Genomic DNA, 25,561 nt, shown 5'->3' on the forward strand with positions numbered 1-25,561 from the left:
TGATTATGTCAGTGGGAATGATTTTTAAACATTAGTCATTTCAAACTGCAAAGATTCTCAGCGAGCTGCAGCTCGGATGCTTGGCTACAAAAAGAGATAAATGGCACCAAGGGAAATGTTGAGAATATTTGAGCTGAAGCTGCTACACTCTCCGAACAGCAGAAGCAAATTAAATTCAGGGATCACTCAAGTCAAACAATTAACATTCAGATGTGAAAATGTCAACATCCTTCATTTTTACAACTCTACATTTCAATTTTATGGAACCCAATTGAATTGTCCAATCCTTACAGCTCTCTATGTGGAAATATGCTGCAGAATGAATTCCCACAAATGGTATCAATGTATACAATGTAAACACGGCATACATCCCTTAATTAATTCATTAGTGTAAGAAAATAACTGCAGATGCTGGTACAAATCGAAGGTATTTATTCACAAAACGCTGGAGTAACTTAGCGGGACAGGCAGCATCTCAGGAGAGAAGGAATGGGTGACGTTTCGGGTCGAGACGTCACCCATTCCTTCTCTCCTGAGATGCTGCCTGACCTGCTGAGTTACTCCAGCATTTTGTGAATAAATATCTTAATTAATTCATTTATACCAAAACCTATTAGTCTGAAGAAGGGTCTCAACCCGAAACGTCACCCATTCCTTCTCTCCCGAGATGCTGCCTAACCCGCTGTCGAGTTACTCCAGAATTTTGTGTCTCCCTTCGATTTAAACCAGCATCTGCAGTTTCTTTCCTACCTATTATATCTATCAGATTCGACCTTGCTTTGAAGTTGCATAGCATTTACATAACAGTTATAAAGCCAATCAAGACAATTGGACACCAAATGACCACCATATATTTTTAAAATCTATTTTAAATCACTGATATAGACTTTGTTCATGTCTGCCAGTAAATGAGCTATGCTCAATTTTACCTCTTCAAAACACTCAAAGCAAACAATATACTATGCAAAAATCGAGTCCCTTCCACTTCAGGAAGGTTTGTGCAGATGGAATGATCAATGCAGTCATCATGGGTAAACAAATATATTTGTGCCAAAAAAATAGAGCTTTAAAAAATATAAAGATCTAAATAGTAATGACAAAAAAAATCTGCAGGGTCCAATGATAAACAGAAAAGCATTAACTTATCCCGCCTGGGTAGGGATTGATCAAATCTACACAAAATGTCAATGCTCCCAAAAGCAATATTCACGAGGATCATTCTACATCTTTCCATTTACACAAGAGACGATTGAGGAATTTTCTGCAGAGTTGTACAATTGCAAACAATCATTTAACAGTTAAAATTCCTCATCTCTTTGAGATAAGACATGCTTTCCTAAACCCCTCCTTAAAACAAGTTAAACCTGGCTAGTTATTCACAAAGCCCTTAGTGATAAGTGTATGGTTCAACCATGGTATCAACATCTGGAAATGAATAACCATCTAAGTAGTTAATTATTAACTCGCAATGCCCACAGCTTCTCAGGAAGATTGTGCACGAGTTCAGGAAACTTCGGTATACCGTCTCATTCTCTTTCCTCCATTCCCATCACCAATTTCAGAATAATCTGCATAATTTTCATCTGTTTCAGCGACCTAACCTTCAACTCTTTGCAGGAAGATAACTGGGCCTCAAGCATCTTATTTTAGTTAAATTATTTGGGATGGCTTATCTCGACCATTAAACTATACTCTGTTGGCTACAGACCAAAGCTAAGGAAAATTCAAATCAATTCCACTTCCCTGGGCAGGCAGCTTTTCAGTAACTCATCTTTTAATTATCTTGTGTTTTCAGAAATATCTACAGCAAAAACATTTGACTCACTGCGCCACCTTCCCCATAACTGTGGTGGCAGAGCTATGCCAAACCTTTCCCATCACCAATGCAGATGTTGCCTGCACCTAACCCTTCACAAACCTGCTGGATCTCCAAACCACTTAAAAAAGAAAGAGGAAAAAACATGCAATAAAGGTTTACAGCCCAGGAGATATTGCAAAACTGACTTAATGCTCTGAGAAATGCAAGTAACAATTAGATTTCCTACTAATGCAATTAAAGTTGAAGGCAGGACCACAGGCTGTCAATGTTGCCAAATGTAATATTCACCCAGGATCTTCTGTTAAGGCCCTGCACAGATAGAAAGACTAAGACACGTATGGTTCAACTCCAAAGCATCCACAGTTATGGGGAAAGTTTACAATCAAATTGTAAAATAATAGAGGTCAAACAAGCAATTAGATATCGCTGATCTCGTAAGCCGTTTAAATCCTGTGAAGCAGTACCAACTACTCAACCCCAACAGGACACAATTATATATTGGGGTTCGGTGTATAAAATCATTTGATTGTCTATTCTGATAAATATACGGGTTTGGGTCAAGCCATGCCAGCCCAGCTCTATTCTTTATCCAGGTCACATATGTTTGTTTAATGCCAAGTTAACTTTAAGAAATGAGTTTCCGATGTACTTCTTTAGCATTTCATCCTCACAGATCAATAACTTACGAGAGATAAATTACAGTAACGGGTCATGTACAAAAAAGTTTAAAATTCATGATTGGGATTTGGGAATGCTGCCAAGCCCAGTACACATAGCCCATTCATAATTATCTTGGTGGAAAGCCGATTTACTGAACTACTGCAGTTGTTCTGGTGAAAGTAGGTCCAGGGTGCTGTTACTTTGGGAGTTGGAGGAGTAACCAAGTGACTAAGAAGGACTGACAATTAATTTATATTTCAAAAATATGCATTGCTTGGAAGGATTCCAGAATATCCCCATACCCCAAGTCCCCATGCAGCTGCAGCTCTTCTCCTTCATAGTACTATTTGTTATATGGGACAGTACAGTGATGCAGCAGTGGAGCTGCTGCCTCACAGCGCCAGAGATCCATCCTGACTATGGGTGCTGTCTGTGTGGAGTTTGCACGTTCTCCCTGTGACTGCATGAGTTTTCTCCGGGTGCTCCTGTTACCTCTCACATTCCAAAGACGTGCAGGTTTGTAGGTTTATTAGCTTCTGTTAAATTACCCTAGTGTGTAGGATGCAAAGGTGGGATTACATAGAACTAGTGCGAACAGGTGATTGATGTTCGGCGTGGACTCAGGGGGGCAAGAGCCTGTTCCCATGCTGTATCCACAACAAAAAATGTTGTTTGGGACAAGCTGCTGGAGTAACCTTGGGAAGTAACTGCAGTGTCTTTTGCAAATAGTATACACTGATGGATTCATGGTTGAGGGAGTAATTATTTGGAGAGATTGATGGGATGCCAGTCAAGCAGACTGCTTTGCGCTGGATGGAGCTGACCTCCACAATTTTTTTGATGCTGCAATCATCCAGACAAGTAGAGAGTATGAAGAAGTGTCTCGACCCGAAACACCGCCCCATTCCTTCTCTCCAGAGATGCTGCCTGTCCCGCTGAGTTACTCCACCTTTTTGTGTCTATCTTCGGTTTAAACCAGCATCTGCAGTTCCTTCCTACACAAGTACAGAGTATTCTTTTGCACTCTCTATCTGTGCCTTGGAGATGGTGGAAAGGTCTTGGGCTGTCAGGAGTGGAGGCAGTCCTTTCAGGATTCCCAGCCTTTTACCTAGAAGACCACCATCATCCCAGTGCTGAAGAAATGTAAGACCTCATGCCAAAACCACTACCGCCCAGTGGCCTTGACATCCACCATCATGAAATGTTTTGAGAGGCTAGTTATGGACCGCATTAAATCCAGTCTACCCAGCGGCCTTGACCCACTGCAGTTTGCCTACCGCCACAACAGGTCCACGGATAATGCCATCGCCCAAGCCCTGCACTCACCCCACAACACCTGGAGAAGAGAGACACCCACATCAGACTCCTGTTCATAAACTACAGCTCTGCCTTTAATACCATTATACCATCTAACTTATCACCAAATCCATGGGTCTTGGAGTCAGATCTCTGCAGCTTGATCCTCGACTTCCTGCCAACAGACCGCAATCAGTGAGGATATGGGACAAATCATCCTCCACGATAATCCTCAACATGGGGGCTCCACAAGGATGCGTTCTCAGCCCCCTTCTTTCCTCCTTGTACACCCAAGACTGTGCAGCCAGGTACAAATCTAATCCAATTTTCAAATCTGCAGACACCACCATAATGGGCCGGATACCAAATAATGATGAGACCGAATACAGGAAGAAGATTGAGACTCTGCTGTCCTGGTGTCGAGACAATAACCTTTTTCTCAACGTCAGCAAGACAAAGGAGATAGTAATAGAAAGTGGTACACACATCCCAGTTTGCATTAACAGTGCCGAAGTAGTATTCAAATTCAAAAACTTAAAATTCCTAGGAATCAATATCACCAACAACTTCTCCTGGACCACCCATATTGAAGCAATGACCAAGAAGGCACACCAAAGCCTCTACTTCCTTAGAAGGCTTAGGAGGTTTGGCATGTCACCTACAACTCTCACCAACTTCTACAGATGCACAACAGAAAGCATTTTATCAGGATGCATCACAGCTTGGTTTGGGAACAGCTCCATCCAGGACGACAAGAAATTGTAGTGAACTGTGGACGCAGCCCAGACCATCACACAAACCAACCTCCCGTCCATTGACTTCATCTGTACCTCATGTAGCCTCAACATTATCAAGGATGAGTCACACCCTAGCCACTTCCTCCTCCCCTCTCCCATCAGGCAAAAGGTATAGAAGCATACAAATGCACACTACCAGATTCAGGGAGTTTCTTCCCAGCTGTTATCAGGCAATAGAATCATCCGACCACAACCAGGGAGCAGTGCTGAACCACTATCTGCCTCTGTGATGACCATCAGACTATCCTTGATTGGACTTTGCTGGCTTTACTTTGCACTAAATGTTATTCCCTTATCAGGTATCTATACACGGTAAATGGCTTGATTGTAATCATGTATTGTCTTTCTGCTGAGTGGTTAGCACGCAACAAAAGCTTTTCACTTTACCTCAGTACACATGACAATAATCTAAACTACTCCTGTAGCCACAGTATTTTTTGTATCTGTCAAATTGGGATTCTGGTCAACCCTTGTCTCACCAGAGAGTTCTTCCAGTTGTCTCTTCATCCCTTCTTCACCTTCAACAACTCAAAACCCAATGTGTTTTTCTCTTTTCGAGGAGCAATGAACTTTAGTATCTAACGGATTTCGCCTGATCCAGAATTTACCGGTTTTATGACAAGATCCATTGCTGTTTTTATTTTCACCATCTTCACTTGATTGAGTGTAGAATGCTTGGGAATATCGAGTATCAACATTTTGGCTCTCGACCAAGATTTAGCGCCCTTGGTTTTACTGGGCACAAAAAAGTCACAGAATACAGGGAAAGAGTCTGATGTTGACTGGAAACAAAACAACAATCCACTCAAGTGCTGACTATTTATTCTTTGTGGATGGATAACTGCACCATTCATTCATTGCCAATTGAAACCTCTCAGGTAGCAACCGAATGTATCATTTGTGGTTGCTGTGCATGATCAGAAATGAGTGACATTTCTGATCATAGGTTTACTGATCATAGGGAGCAGACATCCACACAAACTCACTGGCTCAGCATGAGAGACAGCAGTTGGAAGAAAACCACTGACAATGTGCAAGTGGCTTCCAAACGTGCTGAAATGCAGCATTTTCCTGGGTTCAACTTATGTCACTGTCAGAGATACTGCCTGTCCCGCTGAGTTACTCCAGCTTTTTGTGTCTATCTTCAGTTTAAGCCAGCATCTGCAGTTCCTTCCTATACAATCAGGGTTTGCAATGTGGTCTCACAAAGAAACCATTATATATTTGTTTGTTTAAACGCACTTTGCAGAGCCTGGAGAATACTGCTGAAACATCACTTGTGCAGCAGTGTTAGCTCTTGTTTTGCATTTCTGCCCCTTGACTATAAATCAGTGGACTTCTGTTTTGCAATCAATGGATGATTCAGAGAACATGGCTGGCTGTAGGTCAACTTGAATTGAGTCGGGTTAAAAGGTTAATCATTAAGTACTTTATTAGACAGACAGTAGTGCCATTATCCAACACCTCACAAAATAGCCTTTCATTCTGTATCATATCATCCAGGAATTAAATCTGCAGTCATTAACAAAAAGGTTTAAGCTTGTTAAAAAAGTGTTTTCTAAACATAGCACAAAAAGTAAGGAAATTTGTGTTTGGTAGATTATTTCTTTGTTGTAACAATGCTTATTGGCAATAAATCTTATACTGTTGGAAAGCCTGTTTATTTCCCTTTTAAATGGTGCCACATTTGTAAGGAACATGCATTTGTGGGATGAGCAGCAGAGCTGAGTATGTGGGTTGCGCCCATGAAAAATCTGCCAAATCTTCTCTGCCAATGCCAAACAGCTTATTCTGCCATTGACTCTTGTTCGGTGTTGTTTGGTGGATTGGATGATTGAAGTCTGAAGAAACAAGACATATTGGCAATTTAACAATTTATTCATTTAATAAACAGGAGCCACAGTAGCATGTGGAAGAACCATACACAGCCATAACAGCCTGGCACCTCCTCCTCATGCTGGTCACCAGCCTGGTCACACACTGTTGTGGGATGGCATCCCATTCTTGTCAGCACCTGGGGGTACCAGAAGCTCAAAACAAGAGTCAATAGCAACAGCAGAATAAGCTGTTTGGCATTGGCAGAGAAGATTTGGCAAATTTTTCATGGGCGCAACCCATATACTCAGCTCTGCTGCTCATCCCACAAATGCATGTTCCTTACAAATGTGGCACCATTTAAAAGGGAAATAAACAGGCTTTCCAACGGTATAAGATTTATTGCCAAGAAGCATTGTTACAACAAAGAAATAATCTACCAAACACAAATTTCCTTACTTTTTGTGCTATGTTTATTATTCTGCCACAATTCTGTACCTTTAGGATATCACCAATAGTCCATTGGATGGCCCCATCCACTCTTACTTTCTTTTCCCATCTGAATTATTACGACACAAGCAGCATTTTTAATTTTCTTCATCCTTATTTTGGCCTAAAATACCACCTTCATTGGCATTCCAGTACATTAATCATACGAGTATGGTAAGCAAACAGAACAGATTTTGCATGCCCATCAAGTTTGAAGAAATTAATGTTGCTTGAGTAGCAATGATTTGCATGATATATTACCCATCTTTATCCACCTGTCACCCTTCAGCAGTGCAATCTCTGATTCATATTCAGCAACACTATGGGCAATCACAGTTAAGTCAGAATGCAAAGCATTAAAAATGCGAGTGCTCCCAAGTCAAGTGACTTATGTCTCAGTTCCCTCAAGCCTTATTTGTATCGTCCAATAGTGTTTGCACTGGAATACGGTCCATTGCTGAATGATTTCAACTCAAAAACTGGCCTGCTTGACTTGCATCCTATCCACTATTGCAAACATTCTCTCTAATGCTGGCTGCACTGATTAGTTCCAGAAAGAGAGGATGTGGTGTCTTGGACATAGGTAGGGAGGGATTGGACATGGGGGGATAGACATAGGAAGGGAGGGAAAGACATACTACACAAATCCATTAAGTGCTTCACAAGAGGCCTCATTATCTACAAAAACAAGGTAACATCAAAACCGGGACTTGCCTTTCAAAGCCACACCATCAAAACCTGTGATCCTCCATGAATGATGCTTGAATGCTTCACTGTGCGATGATTCTTTTAGACAATGGTCTATATTTAAGTATGTAATTATTAAGGTAGAATAACCTCACAGCACTTTCCCACCTTCCAAGGGCATAAACATGGGCCATGCCATTGATATACTCCCTGAACACTAACAAACTTGCAATCTGTATCTGAAATCTATAACCTACGTTATTTTTTTATTTGTCTGCATGAACTGAGTTTTTAAAAAACAGCGCGATCCAAAAAAACAATTAATTACAATTCAAACGAAAACCCTGTGCTACAAAATGAATATCTAAGTAAGTGCAGAGAGAAAAAACAAATATTACAAACTTCAAATTTGGCCACAGCATGACATTATAGGGAATACAAAGCTATTGAGCCCAGTTGATCCACGCCAATATCCACATCACGCTTCACGAACTTCATCCACCATCAACATATCCTTGTTCTCTATTAAATACATCTATTGCGAGCCCCTTAAACTCCATGCACACATTCCACTTTTATTCAAGCGTAATAATGGAAATTTGGAGCAATTAAGTTATAATGAAATCTGAAAAACGTGCAGCTTGAAAAGGTTGATTCGAGTCTCATACAATGTTTATTCAATAGTTTAAACTTTGAGTTGAGACAAGCATCGAGGTGCAATTTTCCTGCAACCGAAATGCCTTTTGCCAAAAGTTGTGCCAGCTTCTTGTAATTCTAAGCTAGGAGACTTGAGCCACTTCCATTGCCCCCAAATGATTATTTCATATTATAAAGCCGTCGAAGTACACTGTTCTCATTTCCTTCAATTCCCACACTGGCCAACTTAATTACAACTGAAATTAAATGTGATTTGCTTCAACTAATAAGCGAATACAATCTTCCAAGTCTACAAAATCCTATCAAGGTGAAGCTGAACTGAATGCCCAGCCAGTTTATTGCAAGCTGACAGAAAATCATCCAAATCCTGGAAATGAAATAAAAGTATAAAAGTGTGCAGAGCATTTTTATTGTGATGCAATAGTTTGCATTTGAACATGTAGCTGTAATTTTCCAAAATAGTTTAAAAAATGAATGTGTATAGGCATTCTGCAAACTAAAGAATATGAAGGTTCCTGTGTCAGCCCACTTCCTCCTTTCCCAGTTCTGTGCATTCAATCACTACACAACCTCTTGAAAGAGTACACACATTATTTTGTGAAAATTATTGCAAGCAATTCAAGCAATGTTATTCTCACTAATTACTTACAAAACTGTTGTTGGCAACCTCCTGCGAACATTACCAATAAATAGTTCCAGCACTTTCAATATAAATGTGGTCAACAGAAACAAAGTCAATGATTGGTGAATCAGATGGCCTGGATTTGATACTTTCTGCATCATCCATATTCAAACAACTGCAGCTTCTGAAAAGGTTGTTGATATTCCTGAAGTTACAAATGATTTTACACCATGAAGGGACATGCCATTCACTCAGCTTAAAAGATAGCCCTCAATGTCCTGGTTACATTTGTGAAAACTATGTGGAATGGACACCCAACAACTATGGCAGTTTCCATTCTTGGATATCCGAGACATCCTCCTTCTTCAGTAAAATGGTGTCTCCATATATGGATCCCTCACCCTTGTTTCTGTGTCCCATGGGTCTGTTCTCTCTCCCTCTCTCTCCCCCTCACCCCAAATGAAATAAGGTTAGAGCTCCCCTGGTCTCACCTTTCACCTCACTAGCCTCCGCATCTCCTTGGTTCACTCCTCCCCATCCCTTCCCACCCAAAACGCCCCCCTCCCCAAGTATTTTGCTCTGCAACCGCAAGAGATGCAACACCTGTCCCTATACCTCCTCCCTCACTTAGTGCAGGAGTAGGCCATTCAGCCCTTCGAGCCAGCACCGCCATTCAATGCGATCATGGCTGATCACTCTCATTACGATCAAGGATAGTCCGAGGGTCATCAAAGAGGTGGATATTAGTTCAGCACTGCTCGCTGGTTGTGGTAGGATGATTCAGTTGCCTGATAACAGCTGGGAAGAAACTGTCCCAGAATCTGGAGGTGTGCGTTTTCACACTTCTATACCTTTTGCCTGATGGGAGAGGGGAGAAGAGGGAGTGGCCAGGGTGTGACTCGTCCTTGATGATGCTGCTGGCTTTGTCGAGGCAGCGTGAGGTATAAATGGAATCGATAGAAGGGAGGTTGGTTTGGGCGATGGCCTGGGCTGTGTCCTCAATTCGCTGCAATTTCTTAGATCAAAGTATACCATTAACCAGTTCCTTTTTAAGAAAATGTAACGGAGCAAGAGCAAACACGAGCAATAAAAATTGTATTCAAACCTATGCTTTGAAATGATGTTCATTGGAGCATTTATTTTCAGATAAAGCATTCAATCATTTGTGTTCTTCATGTTAGTGAAGCAAGAGCTCTATTGAGCGGTGTTGACAAAGCATCCACTGCATGGCTAAAATCAGCCAAGAAATGATGCACATTTGTTTTTCAAACCACTTAATAACTATCATGTGAACTTGCTACCACAGGGAGGGTTTGATGCATGCGATGTGGATAAGGGTGGACAGGTTGAACAAGCACAGGAGGGAGAACGGAACTGACTTGAGTACAGGAAGAAAGATACTGGCACACTTGGGAAGAGTATCAAGGCCCTCATGGACTGGTTCTGCTGAGTAGAGCATTTCTGTGCCATATATCCTATGTATTTTCCCCAGTCTGCCTCTGAATTTCAATGGTCAGAAATATTGAGAGAAAGGTCATGTGTAAAACAGAGTATTTCACAGCAAGTGCTTCACTCCTTCCCCTCCAGGTGCTTGATGCCAAAGAGAAAGCAGCCATGATCAGCAGCCCATCTGCTATCTTAAACTTTCTCCACATGATCACAGCCAGAGTGCTTGTAACCGACAAATTACACTACTGCACTTTCCTAGACTTCCAAATTGACTTCCACAATCTACAAATGGGAGATAGGAACCCAAAGGTACACATACTATTCTGACTTTCTAATATAATTGTTCCTTTTTAAAAACTTAAAGCTGGATCAAAATCAGGTACTCCCCATTTAGTTGTACTATGGACTATAGACAAATGGTTCAATTAGCAGCTCAACATCTTGAAGGGTAGCAGATGCTACTTATTTCTTGTAGAATTTCTAAGAATAAGGCACGCAAGGTCTTCAGCCAATATCTGTAGCCAATATACAGTAAACCCTCGTTTTAGCAGACCTCTTTATAATGGATTTTGGTTATCACGAATGGACGTACCGATGGCTGCCGATGCCACCCGCCCCCCCCCCCCCCCCCTTCCCCCCACCTTGCACTGCCTCGCAGTCGTGGATCACAACGCCTCCCGAGGCGTTTCCAGGTCCGGCTCCCACCGCCACCGCCGGCCCACACAGCTTCCTGGGCCGCTTCCAGGCCACGCCTGCCGCCGCCACCGACCCTTTCATTCACTCTGGCCACCAGTGGGCCGTGAGCATCGACTACACAGATTCCCGTCTCTCCCTCAGCCACCAGCAGGCCAGGCCAATCAACTCACCTGGATTCTAGGCCCAGTTCCGGACTGAGAGTCTGAAGCAGGGTCTCGACCCGAAACATCACCTATCCAGGTTCTCTAGAGATGTCCTGCTGAGTTACTCCAGCACTTTGTGTCTTATTGTGTATTAAGCAGCAGCTGCAGTTGTTTGTTTCTACGACTTATACAATGACAATACCTTCCTCGGCTATAGCGAACTATTGGCAACGGCAGACACCATTTCCCTCCTATGGTCCATTATAATGAGGGTTTACTGTAGTTAGTTACCCAAGCCCCAACCTGTGCAGAAATTGGCTGAAGCTAATAACTTTTCTCAGTGTATCAGCCAGATGGTGATCAGTCAGGTTTGTGTTAAACTATACTATTACAGAAAGGGGAAAACTGATGAAAAGCACAATCTAACTTCAAGCTTTCTGCATTGTCTATAGTTCAACAATCATTATTAAAATAGAATTAGTTAAGTGAAATTTGGCCATTAGAGATTTTGGCACAAATGACCCATTTCTCAACAGGCAATGATGGTCCAGTTTTACACTGCCATCATAGAGTCCGTCCTCACCTTCTCCATCATGGTCTGGTTTGGCTCAGCCACGACATCTGGAGGCTGCAGCGCATCGTTTGATCATCGTTCGATCAGTTGTTGGCTGCAACCTTCCCCCCATCGCCGAACTGTACACTGCAAGGGCCAGGAAGAGAGCAGGTAAGATCATCTCTGACCCCTCTCACCCTGGCCACAAACTCTTTGAAGCATTTCCCTCTGGAAGACGGCTCCAGACTGTCAAAGCCGCCACAGCCAGACATAAAAACAGCCTTTTTCCACGAGCAGTAGCTTTACTCAACAGCCAAAAGTCTGTAGCCTCCTTTTGCCCTGGTATTTTATTTCATTCTTCACGTGCTTAAATTATAATATTTTATTCTTAATTGTCTACTGTATATCGTGTTGTTACTTGTGAGCAGAACACCAAGGCAAATTCCTTGTATGTATACATACTTAGCTAATAAAATGTATTCAATTCAATTCAGTAGCATTGATGTACAGAGGGATCTTGGGGTCAAATTCCACATATCCCTTAAAGCTGCAACACAATTCAATAGAATCATCAAGAACCCCTACAGCGGCCAGCTTCTCGTCTATCAAATTAGCTCCCAAGCTGCCGCTTACACAGATTAGGTGGAACAAAGTTTATGACGCAAGCAATTACAATAACAGACATCTCCAATGACGTTTGAATTAGTTAGACGTTTTATTTGAAGTTGCAATATAACATATTGGCATATCTCTTGTTATCGACTTGTTATCGAGAATGATCAGCCATGATCACATTGAATAGCGGTGCTGGCTCAAAGGGCCGAATGGCCTTCTCCTGCACCTATTGTTTATGGTCTATTGTTACTGATTCGCTTGGTAAAAAATCTATATCCTACCGTAATCTATGTAATTAATACGAACTGTCAGATCCATCTTTGGCAGAGATTTCTTACTAATCTTGTCAGTAAGATCTACAACCGGTTACATCTTTGCTGCTGGTTCTTTCAACATTCCTCGTATGTTGCAAAACATACTTGGCTAATAAAGTATGATTGTGATCGATTGAGATTTTAACAGACATTCTTCACTCCATTTGCAATACAATACAATACATCTCTATTGTCATTGTACAGGGGTACAACGAGATTGGGAATGTGACTTCCATACGATGCAATAAATTAATTAGCTAATCAGAATAAATTTAGACAACCCAGTGAAACAAAATTAGAAACAGTTTTAAAACAGAATAAAGTTAAAGTAGGTCTGTACCAGTTCACTGTGCGATGTGACCATCCGGCTCAGCAGGACCGGTTCATGGCAGCTATGGCCCTGGGGATGAAGCTGTTCCTGAGTCTGGAGGTGCGGGTGTAGAAGGCCTTGTAGCGTCTGCCCGATAGTAGAATTTCGAACAGACTATTGCAGGGGTGTGAGGAGTCTTTGTGAATGCTGGTGGCTTTTCTGAGGCATCGTTTGTTGTAGATGCCTTCCAAGGCTGGTAGCTGTGTTCCGATAGTCTTCTGAGCTCTATGGACTACCCGCTGAAGAGCTCTCCTCTCTGCCTCCGTGCAGCTGAGGTACCACACAGGGATGCCATGCGTTAGGATGCTCTCTATGGTGCAGCGGTAGAAGGTCATCAGCAGCTGTTGGGGCAGACCAGACTTTTTCAGTGTTCTCAGGTAGAACAGTCGTTGCTGCGCCTTCTTGACCAACACAGCAGTGTTAGTGGACCATGTGAGATCCTCCGAAATGCGAGTGCCCAGAAACTTGAAGCTGGACACTCTCTCCACATTGACCTCATTGATCAAGATCAGAGCGTATTCCCCGTTGTGTGATCTACAGACGTTGATGATCAGCTCCTTGGTCTTGGAGGTGTTTAGGGACAGGTTGTTATCTAAGCCCCATCCTTTATGCAGGAAACATCCATTATTGCAGTTTAAGGTCATGCAAAACTTCAGGTAAGTGATGCAGAGGTCCCTGTGAACTGAAACATGCAATAAAGTACAATGCTAGTAACACTGCCCGAGAGCTTATAGTGTATCATTTTGAATTGTGTACAACGGGCTATGTGCACTTTCAAACAAAAATCCTATCAACTCCCTCAAAGCACAAAAAATTCTTACAAATCTGTTTGCTGGTTACAATATGACGAATATTATACTATGATGATGGTCAACAAAAAGATATGTCCGAATTAAGCAAGTTGATCAAATGCTAATGAACTAGTAGTTTTGGATTGCTGTTTATTTCTCCAACTGCATGTGTTAAATTGATAGATTCAAAGCCTTGGCACAGTCCTTTAAATGATCAGCAGCTCAGAACATTCAGGAGAAATTCTGTCTCACAAATTCGATTGAACGCTTTGAAGGATTTAACCTCACTAATGAGGTGAATTAGATGTTGTCTACGGGGATTTTTATAAGGCGATTGACAAGATCCCGCCCGGTAAGCTGGTCCAAAAAGTTAAGAGTCCATTGAATCCTGGGCTTGGTAGGCAAATAAAATCCATGGCCTCTAATAAGAGGCAGAAGTAGTAATGGACTGTTGCTTTTCTGTTTGGTAGTCGGTGACCAATGGTGTACCACATGGATTAGTTTAGTTTAGCTTATTATCATGTGCACCATTAATGACTTGAATGTGAACAAAAGGGACACAGTAAAGAAGTTTGTAGAGGATACAAGAAACACGACACCAAGGAGAGTTGTCTAAGTCTATATGTGTAGGAAGGAACTGCAGATGCTGGTTTAAACCGAAGATGGACACAAAAAGCTGGAGTAACTCAGCGGGTCAGACAGCATCTCAGGAGAGAAGGAGTGGGTGACGTTTCAGGTCGAGACTCTTCTTCAAACTGATGTCAGGGGAGGGGGCGAGACAAAGATAGGATGTAGTAGGAGACAGGAAGACAGTGGGAGAACTGGGAAGGGGGAGGGGAAAGAGAGAGACAGAGGAACTATCTGAAGTTTTGGGTTGAGACCCACAGGTTGAAGAAGAGTCTTGACCAGAAACGTCAGCTATTCCTTTTCTCCAGAGATGCTATCTGACCCGTTGAGTTACTCCAGCTTTGTGAGGTCAAATAAAGGCTGGACATAGAGAGTAATTGGTGGAGCACTAGGGAGTATCGTTGAGCAAAAGTACCTGGGTTGCAAGTCTGCAGATCCCCAAAAGCAGCAACCCAGGTGAACAAGGTGATGAAAAGGGCTTCTTCAATGTACACAGCCATCAGCTCTGGCATCAAATACCAAAGCTGGGACATCATGGTACAACTTTATAAAACAGTGGTTAGGCTACCACTAGTTAATAATGTGCACTTTTGATCATCACACTAGAAGGATGGGATTGCACTGGATACAGAGGAAATTCATCAAAATATTAACAGCATTGGAGCCTTTCAGTTATAGTGAGAATGGGGAGCTAGGGTTTGTTTTCCCTTTAGCAGAAGAGGCCAAAGAATGATCTGATGAATGCATTTAAAATATAAGTGGGTAGATAGCATAGATATCAAAATTATTTTTCCCATGGTGGGCTATCAAAGACAAGGGGGTAATGGTTTAAGGTGAGAAGTAGGAGGTCAGAGGGGATCTGAAGGGGATTTTTTCCTGATATATGGAATGGTTGGAGGCTGGAATGCACTGCCAGAAGATGCGCTAGCGACAGAGACTCTTACAACATTTAAGCACATAGACAAGTTCTTGAATTGCCACGGTATAGAAGGCTACAGACCTAATGCTGGTAAATGAGGTCAGTGTAGATAAGTACAACATGCAACATGTCAATTAGTCTGTTTTTATGCTCCACAACTCTGAAATGCCTCAATTAAAAAGGTACAGAGCTTGAAAAACAAGCAACAAGTTCAGTTGCATACAAACAAAAATTGTCTAGAATTGCTGCTGGAATACAATCAGCCAAATATTAGTTGCTTCTGGAAAGAAAAATGATGGATGCACGTGGATGAAATGGTCGGGGCAACGACGACTTATTTTCAAATACTTGCCCTCAAATTTCTAAGGATTACCTTATGGTTTCATTTATTTTTATAATTATCTACACAGATCAACATTTCCCATTGATTAACAGTTTAATGGAAGAATATGGAGCTACAAGAAATAAAGCTTTGTTACCATTCCAACTGCATTGTCATGGTTCGATTGCCAAGTAGATACCAATTCCAAAGCCGGGGATTACATTCAAATTTAAAAACCCACTAAAGCAGATTGTGCTTTACTAAATCAACACTTGATTAGGAAGTGTGTATGCAAATTGCATCTTAAAACATGTTAAAGATGCAATACTCGAGTTAAAACTAAACCAAACTATTCAAATCGGCCACATTTTAATTTTAGAAATGGGTTCCCAATCAGTTTACTGGTAATGATATATTCAGTTTCAAAGTGCAAATACAGTAAAACTGCCCACTCATCTTCTGTTGGAATATCAGCCATTCAGTCCACTGAGTGTCTGCTAGCTCTCAAATATCCCATTCTTCCCAGTGTTGGAACTGAGAATGCAATAATGATTCAATTGGACTTAAATATTACTATGTCATACAAAACTATAATTTAGTTTTGAGTATTTATACTTGCAGTGTAACATCTGTGGGTTCTTTCATATTAATCATGAGGCAAGTAACAAGGATAACTTTGGAACATTCTTTATTGAAGGCCAATGAAGTTTACATTTTTTAAATCTACCAAATAGTAAAAACACGGCTGTTTTACCACGAAGGACCAATCTTTATCTGCATTAGACTCTAAATATTTAATAAATAGCCAGTGTCCCAAACTTGTTTAATCTCAATTGCAATATTTTACAAATCACTTATTTACGCTAGACATCAATAAATGGCATGGTGGCGCAGCGGTAGAGTTGCTGACTTACAGCGAATGCAGCGCCGGAGACTCGGGTTCGATCCTGACTACGGGCGCCGTCTGTACGGAGTTTGTACGTTCTCCCCGTGACCTGCGTGGGTTTTCTCCGAGATCTTCGGTTTCCTCCCACACTCCAAAGACGTACAGGTGTGTAGGTTAATTCATATCATATCATATCATATATATACAGCCTGAAACAGGCCTTTTCGGCCCTCCAAGTCCGTGCCGCCCAGCGATCCCCGCACATTAACACTATCATACACCCACTAGGGACAATTTTTACGTTTACCCAGCCAATTAACCTACATACCTGTACGTCTTTGGAGTGTGGGAGGAAACCGAAGATCTCGGAGAAAACCCACGCAGGTCACGGGGAGAACGTACAAACTCCTTACAGTGCAGCACCCGTAGTCAGGATCGAACCTGTGTCTCCGGCGCTGCATTCGCTGTAAAGCAGCAACTCTACCGCTGCGCTACCGTGCCGCCCTAATTGGCTGGGCAAATGTAAAAATTGTCCCTAGTGGGTGTAGGATAGTGTTAATGTGCGGGGATCGCTGGGCGGCGCGGTCCCGGTGGGCCAAAGGGCCTGTTTCTGCGCTGTATCTCTAAATCTAAAAAAAATTAACTAAATAGCCATTTGCATTGGCTTGAATTTGGTTCCTACCCAGTGATGATAGTACCATCCAATCAGTACTAACTCAAGCATGACTCATCTTGCATGTTGTCTATGTTGGATTAAGGCACCAAAGATATGGTTGCTGAATTTGCTAATGACATATGATATACAGGTTGGCAAATTGTAATGAGAGCCCAAGGAAGCTTCAGAAGGAACAAATATAGGTTGAGTAGACAGATAAAGCAAATGGAGCTTAATGTGAGGAGAATGTTAAATCATTCATTTTGGCAGGAAGAATAAATCAGCATTTTATCAAAATGCTGAGATATTGCAGAGCTGGCATGTAAAGGCTCAGTGAATCAAATGCAAAAGACGGAGGGTTATGTTGCGCTTCAGAGATATCTGGAGCTTTTTATGAAATATTGTACAAGGATGGAATGCTTCGGACTGAATTGAGATTTATTGACTAATATCTATAATGGATGGATCTCTCTGCTTCCTCATCAATCCCAAACAAAAGTAACCTCTCAATACCATCTTCAAATTAGGACAGGTATTGCCCCGTGAGCATGTTTGAGGTCTTTTCAGATCTACTGTGGCCCCATTTCAGACCGTCCTGACACCTTTTCCATGAAGACATAATTCTCACTCAGCCATACAGTTCACCTATACTCAGCCTGCTGTAGGCACACATCAGCTACAATGAAAAATAACAATTTCAGCAGGGAAATTGCCAGTGTTCTCTCAAGACAACTGTAATAATGCACGTATGGCAGCTTCCTACCAATATAGGGCTGTATAAGTCATCCCGAAAGCACAATATTCGCTGCCATTGTCAGATTGGTAGACATCAGTCCAAGAACAGCCAATGGCACTGGGGGCAGAATTAAATGCCTGTTAACTTTTGAAATGCCAAAAATGGTCAGTCTCCTTTCCAATTTGTGTAGCAAAAACAGTATTAATTTTCCCAGCTTACTCCACATAACTTACTTTCTTGTCATTGCTCCTCATCCCACACCCATGGCTCTTTTTACTCAATACTGTGGCCAAATAAGCCGTAATCTCAATAATACTGAAGCACACGGAAACAGCAAGACTCGCTAATCAAGGCTCAAATATCCAATGCAAGTGTTTTCAACTGACAGTTCTCCCACTCTGGTCTGCTGAAGACCAAATAACCTCCGGCTATTTGCATGTTTAATTTTGGCCATTGTGGATATGCATTCAATCAAACACTTCACAACCATTCTCGGTTGAATAACTATCTGGGGATTTCCTCACTTCATTCTTCCATTATGGACTGATAATGTTTTCAGAGCCAACTTAACCCCATATGACAACTATGTTTAAGCACACAACCCATGTGTATGAGCTGTTGCATGGTTGCTTCAGTCCGTACTAAGCTGCACATAGGTTCAGTTTACTGGAATAAACGCTTCAACAGCATGAATCCTGCTGGGCAAAAAACTATTTTTATTTTGTGACCCTCTTAAGCCCTCCACAGTTCCTCGTCAGTTTTGGGAGATTACCAAGAAGAGTTGTCAAATCACAGTTGAATGTTCATCATCATTCTTACACTTGTACAACTCCTCTTCCACCCTGCATCTTAAGTACAAAGAGAATTAATCTTAGTGGAATGTCAGTGAAGAAGAGTCCCGACCTGTAATGCCACACATCCACGTCCTCCAGAGATGCTGCCTGACTTGCTGAGTTGCTCCAACACTTTACTTCCTCTCTAATCTCAGTTGATGATGAACCTGGCCTTGAGACTATGGCAAATATAGGCCTTCAATGCAGCAATATCACCGAGTTAATGAATCTAAAATAACCAGAATATGCACCTTCTTTCCACGTGAATTATCGTGGATGATCTTTGAGAGAGATATAGCAAACTCCAAGAAGGCACACCGTTTCAAAATAGTACTGCAGCTCACCAATGGAATCATACCAAATTATTTAAACATTTAACATTTAAACATCACAATCTCATATCTGCCATTTCAAAAAATCATTGTTTTTGAAATTTCATCCTTAATTCAGATTGCTGGAAATCTCACTAATGGTCCCAACCTTCCTGCCAGGAACACTGCCTTTCTTTTGTTGCAAATGGCTATATTGTATTGCTATTGGTTTATTATTGTCATGCGTACCTTGATACAGTGAAAAACTTTGTTTTGCAGGCAAATTATACTAAACATGAATACACTTGATAGTGCAATTGCAAAAATAAACAGAATGCAGAAAATAGGGTTAGAGCTGCAGAGACCATGCAAACAAAAAAGTTACCAATCATATCATATGCTCTTTGCAGCACAACCAAACGTGCTGAGTGGTGGAGAACCGTTCTGTAACTCACCCACATTCACCCTGCCTACAAAATCCCCACACACGATTAATGCCTTGGTACTTCAAACATCCCAGACTCCTCACCAGTCTGTACCTGTAGATCCTAGTGTTGGTGGAAAGGCAAGTAACATGAACAAAGCTTCCATATAAACATTTTGTTGAAATCAAATACTCACAGTCATCAAAAAACAGAAACTGTAGATGCTGGAAATATGAAATAAAAAAGAGGAGGAGGTACTCTGCAAGTCAGGCAGCACATGGACAGAAACACAGGGTTAATCGTTCAAGCTAATGACCATCTGTGTAGGCACAATTTTAAAAAAAGCATGTTTTACCTGCAGAGAAGCATGCAGAAAGCAAATGGGAATGCGTGAGAATACAGCAAACCCTCTTTACAACGGACCATCAATTGTCCGCTGTAACCGAGTAAGGGATTATGATTGAAAAAGTAGTGGAACCAACTCCTGATGCTTGTTAGTATACAAATGGACACAAAGTGCTGGAGAAACTCGGGTCATGCAGCAAATCTTGAAAACATGGATAAGGTGATCTTTCCAGTCAAGACTCTTCGTCAGATTTGGTCTGGAACTGGGCCTGGAATCCAGGTGAGTTGATGGTCACAACATGCTGGTGGCAGGGGAGAGGTGAGAGAAACTTCATCACATAAAGTTAAAGATACAATATCTCAAGTCCAAAATCCAACTGAAATCCCATGACGTAAAGAACCAGGAGGGGAGAAAACACATAACAAGCAAACAATTACTATACACGCATGGATTGTTCAGAGTTGACAAGTCCATCACTTACCCAAACCCCACTCCACTGAGAGATCAAATAGGTGAACTTAAACCACGCAGGCAGTCGGCACTTTCTGAAATAGGCATGAAGTAGCTCAACCATGATTGTCCTTATCTCCATCCCAAGGCAAACTCTGGTCCAACCTCGCTCGCCATTAGTCCTGACCAATAATTCCAAGGTCATATACCAAGTGAAGAACAAAGTTACTGAGAGTTCTAAAACTTGAAGAAACTTCAATCAAACTGAGAACCTTGGCTTCATAATCATGACCATTCTCAAGAGATGCAACAATTCCAGTTACATTAACAACACAGGTGCATCCCCACAGACAAACACAGGCAAAGTCACTGCACACACATTTATCGACCATCACCATGTGGCTTAAGAACTGTTCAAAAATCCCACATTCAGAATACATTAATCGAGAGACATAACGGACATGATCTTCATCAGGTGTCAGTTGCAGGAGAAATGCAGGAAACCACATTTCAGAAAGTGCCGACTGCCTGCGTGGTTTAAGTTCACCTATTTGATCTCTCAGTGGAGTGGGGTTTGGGTAAGTGATGGACTTGTCAACTCTGAATAATCCGTGCGTGTATAGTAATGGTTGGCTTGTTATGTGTTTTCTCCCCTCCTGGTTCTTTACGTCATGGGATTTCAGCTTTCAAACGCTTTTGCATTTGAGAGGGGAATGGAATATATTTTACTCATATGGTATAAATTAACATTCATCTTGGATCTGCTGCATGATGAACCCCAAGCTCAGTGCCAGCCAGTGTAATAGAAAGCTGCATAATTACTCCAATACTTTTCTAACTTTCTCACGGCTATGCCTCATCAATAAGTTTCCTTGTGGAGTGGGACTAATCTATAGGACAAATGGAAAACTGGTCACTTGCATTGCCTTCACTACAGAATCAAGGACATCTCAACTTTAGACAGTGAGCTGCAATACACAGATGACACTAGCATCTGTGCAGGTTCAGAAGTCGAGTTCCAACTCATTATTTGCTCACTTTCTGATCCACATGAATCCGGATCTTGCACAATATCTGCAACCCCACCCCCTAATGTCTGCTGTACAATCTCTTCATCCAACTATAACTAGACTTAAAAAACAGGGCCCACCTCCCATATCATAGCAGCCACACTTTAATTAGGAAATTAACCATTGCCTTCGGTATACGGCAACCTTTGGCTGTCGAAGGACATGTCTGAGAACCAAGGCACAAAGATCAGTCTACTGCTCCATGGTCCTATTCTTGAGACATCCAGAGTCTACAGAAAGAAGGCACCTCCAATCACTGCAAAGATATCACCCAAGCTGTGTCTGCAAAATTGTCCAAATTCACTGCAAGGCAAGCAAACTTTCTTCTGCCAATACCCACAGCACTGAGGTCTGGACAACACAGTCAGCTTGGATGGGAGGACCATCTATTTCACATGCCCAACACAAGACACCATCCCAAGCAACATGACTGGATCCACAGAGAAATCCGTCTCAAAATGGAAAAGCATTTGGGATGTCATTGAGAAGTGGGGTGTAAAGCTTGTGACTCAAAACCCTCACATCCAGAGTTCAATCCCAAACTCTGACGCTATCAGTGTGTGGCATTTACATAGAAACAAAGAAAACACAGAAAATTGGTGCAGGAGGCCAATTGGCCCGTCGAGCCAGAACCGCCATTCATTGTGATCATGGCCGATCTTCCACATTTAGTAACCCGTGCCTGCCTTTTTCCCACATCCCTTGATTCCACTAGCCCCTAGAGCTCTATCTAACTATGTTCTTTCTGTGAACACTTCCCTCGATAAGTTTGCTTTTCTCCCTCAAATGAAAGATGTGCTGGTTGCTAGGTTAATTAACCGACATTTCCTCTATTTCGGTGTAAAGTAGACAGAAAAGGGTGGAATTGATGGGCATCTTTCCTATAGTGGGTACTTTGGGAATAAGTGGTGAAATCAGATGGATGGGTTTTCTCTAAAAGTTGAACAATAGTTAACTTCAAATCTATTTGTTAGGAGCAAAGAGGTCCAGCAAAGAGTCACACAGCACTGAAATAGGTCTTTTGGCCCAACTCATCCATGCTGACCAAGAAGTCCCATCTAATCTAGTCCCATTTTCTAGGCACATTAAAACCTATATCCCTCTGAACCTTTTCTATCCTATTACATGTCCAAATATCTTTTAAATGTCCATATCATATCTGGGTCAACTGACAGCAACTGGCAGCTCGTTCCACATGCCTGCTCTGTGTTAAATCGTTGCCAGCCATGTTCCTGTTAAATCTTTCCCTCTCACCTTGTCCTCCAGGTTTTGATTCCCCTACCCTGGGAAAAATACTATACGCATTCACCCTGTCTATTTCCATCATGATGTTATGCATCTCTCTATAAGATCACCCCGCAGGCCCCAGCACTCCAAGGAACAAAGTCCTTGCCTGCCCAACCTCTTCCGAAAGCTCAGGTCCTCGAGTCCTGGCAAAATCCTCGTTAATTTTCTCTGCACTCATTGTAAATTTCCCCGGTGTGGGACGAATAAAGGAATATATTATTCCAGTTCAATGGTATCTTTCCTATAGTAAATAGCTAGAAACACGCCACCTCCACACCCACCTGTTACTACCCCCCTCCCCAGTGGCGGAGCCTGCAGATTCCACGCGGGCATCATCTGCCACCTCATTTCCACTGGATTAAACTCATGCTCGGTCTCCAGGGGCTGCTTGAAAACTCATCAATTTAGGAATTCCCAGCTGCAAATCCCATTTTGCCGATATCCCCCCCCCCCCCCCAGATATTATCGTCGCAAATCAAGATGGGTTATGTGAAAGATTACATTTGCATTTCAAACCACCAAACATCAGCAATGAAACGCTGAATGGCCAAGTCGGTGTGTTGACGGAATGGTTGGCATACGCAGGTCACGTTACAGTTGTGTGCCGGATAAGCTGGAGGTTTTCCAACCAAATTATTGTTCAAATGAGCAGCGATTCCACAATGTAGCGCTGCAGAGAGCTGATTGGAATCATTGTGTCAGGAACAAGCTTACCTTGAATGCCCGGGACTGTGCGGGAAGCGATGGCATCAGCTACTGCTTCGCAGTCTGGCCATTCATTCATTCACTCACTCCATGTTCAAGCATGCACGGCCACGGGAGAGCACGTCAATGAACGCGGCACACACTTCAAATCAAAAGGCACAACCAAACTTAACCCCCATCTCAAACCGTACACAAGAGGCCTCGAAGAATGGTGGGCAAAAGATTGTGGGTTTTTTTCTCTCTCTCTCGCAAAAACTACCATTTAAGTTTATTTCACGCTGTCTTCGCGAACAGGCAACTCCCAAAGAAGGGCTGAGAGTCCGGAGACGAGACAAGGCAGGGCTGCGAACAACGACGAGGCAGTAACTGTGCGGGCAGCCTCCTCGTCCGTCCGTCCCCAGCACCCCACACAGTGTGTGTGTGTGTCTGCTCGCCGCTCACTGCCGGCCGTGAGCGGGTAAGACGCGAGAGCAGCGCTTTCTTTCCACCCACCCATCATAATTTTTGGTATTCTTTATTACCTCTTTCCTGATCAGCTTGCAAACATGAAGGCATGTTCTTCTTCCACACCGGCATCTTTGAAAGGATTCATGCAAAGGCTGGCGGGCGTTGCAGCGCTTCTCCGTCCTGCTCAGCCGGTCGCGTACATCAGCAGCTGGCGCTGAGGCTGAGCTCCCTCCTCCCCACACCGTCCTTCCCCGCCGCTACACGGCGGCCTCACGTTGTCAAGCGCCACCACCCCCGGGGGCCACACACACCAGCCAGCGCTGAGGAGATCAGAGCACCGCCAAACTTCACCACACTAGCAAGAGCAAAGGAGCCCCATGGTAACAAAACACAATTTTTACTTTTACTAAATGCACCGTCATGGATTAAGACTCAGCTTTAAAAAAAACAATCAGGGTTGGAAATTCATTTCCCCCCCCTTTCTGTACAAAGATCAGGAGGAATTCAGGTGGGGGAACAAATCCTTGACAGAGTAGTGAAAGTGGACGAGTCGAGCTCGTAAATCGACTGGGAAAAATGGTGCAGTCCATTCACGAGTTCAGATAATCACAGGACAGGTTGTTGGAATCCATGCCAGGGATCATCACTTTAACCAAAACAGTGCTGAAAGGTGTTCACTTGAACATAGTATCCCTGGAAGGGCGAGCCAAGCTCAGCATATGCTTCCTCTGGATTGTCACAAAAGAAAAGATTTGGCCTCTCAAACAGTCATGATCGGTGTGAAGCACACGTGCCATTTCTAGTCCGAAGGCGTGGTCTAATCGAAAAGAAATGATTGTCTACAGTACCACCAAAAGCAAAGGACATCTTCTGGCGCACGTACACTCTTTCTGTTTTTCTGCTACCCGTGTTGCCACCCTGATGCATTTGCAACTTTTTCCATTTTATTTTTATTTGCCTCATTTGATGTATTTTGAGAAGATTTCTGCTGTTACGATTTAGATAATAGCACCCATTTTGGGAAAAAAAGGTTTATATGTGTACAATTTATATGGAGAACAAAGTTGAGTTTAACTATTCATCCCAGCTTAAAAATAATGATTGATCTGTATTCATTGTCATTGGGGTGCTGGAGGGTTAGCTATTTATGAACTGTTACACTATTCAACTGGCATATGAATGAAGAGATAGTTTTGGAGAGAAGGGGTGAACATGTTCACACGAATATGACTTTATTCTCAAATAAATGAAACGATACTGTATTCATAATGTTTCTCTTCCTCCACGTGTAGATCAGTGTTCAGTCTTGTGGTCTCAAAACACTTCTCTCGCAGTTGGCTATAACCATTTTTTGGAACAAATTGAAAACTGTTATGACCAGATCTTAATGTTTGTACCTCTACTTTCTGACCAATGGTACTAATTTATAGACAAAACCTCTAATAAGAGTGAAGAACCAATGAAAAGCAATATGTTTACTTCGAATTGTCCCTTTGTGGGAAGGATATTGAAGCCAAAACAAACTCACTGTGAAGTCACTCGGGGCAAAATTGCTCGAATGATAACAGTAATGGAACACACCACAGTGCAAGTACAGGCTCTCTGGGCCACATTGTCTGTGCCAAACATGATGCCAAGTTTTACCAATCTCCCTGCCTGCAGGTAATCCATATCACTCAATTGCCTGCATATTCATGTGCCTATCTAAAAATGTCTTAAATGTGACTCTTGTATTTGCATCTATCACCATCCTAGGCAGCTTGTTCCAG

General features: G+C 42.3%; 1 protein-coding gene across 1 annotated transcript in view; it reads right to left on the reverse strand.

The window, feature by feature from the left end:
- The window catches only part of grip1 (glutamate receptor interacting protein 1), a 374,255-nt gene extending 350,132 nt beyond the window's left edge, over positions 1-24,123 (reverse strand). Inside the window, exon 1 of the mRNA XM_078417380.1 lies at positions 23,867-24,123. Coding sequence (XP_078273506.1) covers positions 23,867-23,921 — 55 coding nt within the window. The 5' untranslated portion in view covers positions 23,922-24,123. The remainder of the gene's footprint in view (positions 1-23,866) is intronic.
- Positions 24,124-25,561: the final 1,438 nt, after the last annotated feature.

The sequence above is a fragment of the Rhinoraja longicauda genome, chromosome 20, assembly GCF_053455715.1.
Source record: "Rhinoraja longicauda isolate Sanriku21f chromosome 20, sRhiLon1.1, whole genome shotgun sequence".
NCBI lineage: Eukaryota > Metazoa > Chordata > Chondrichthyes > Rajiformes > Arhynchobatidae > Rhinoraja > Rhinoraja longicauda.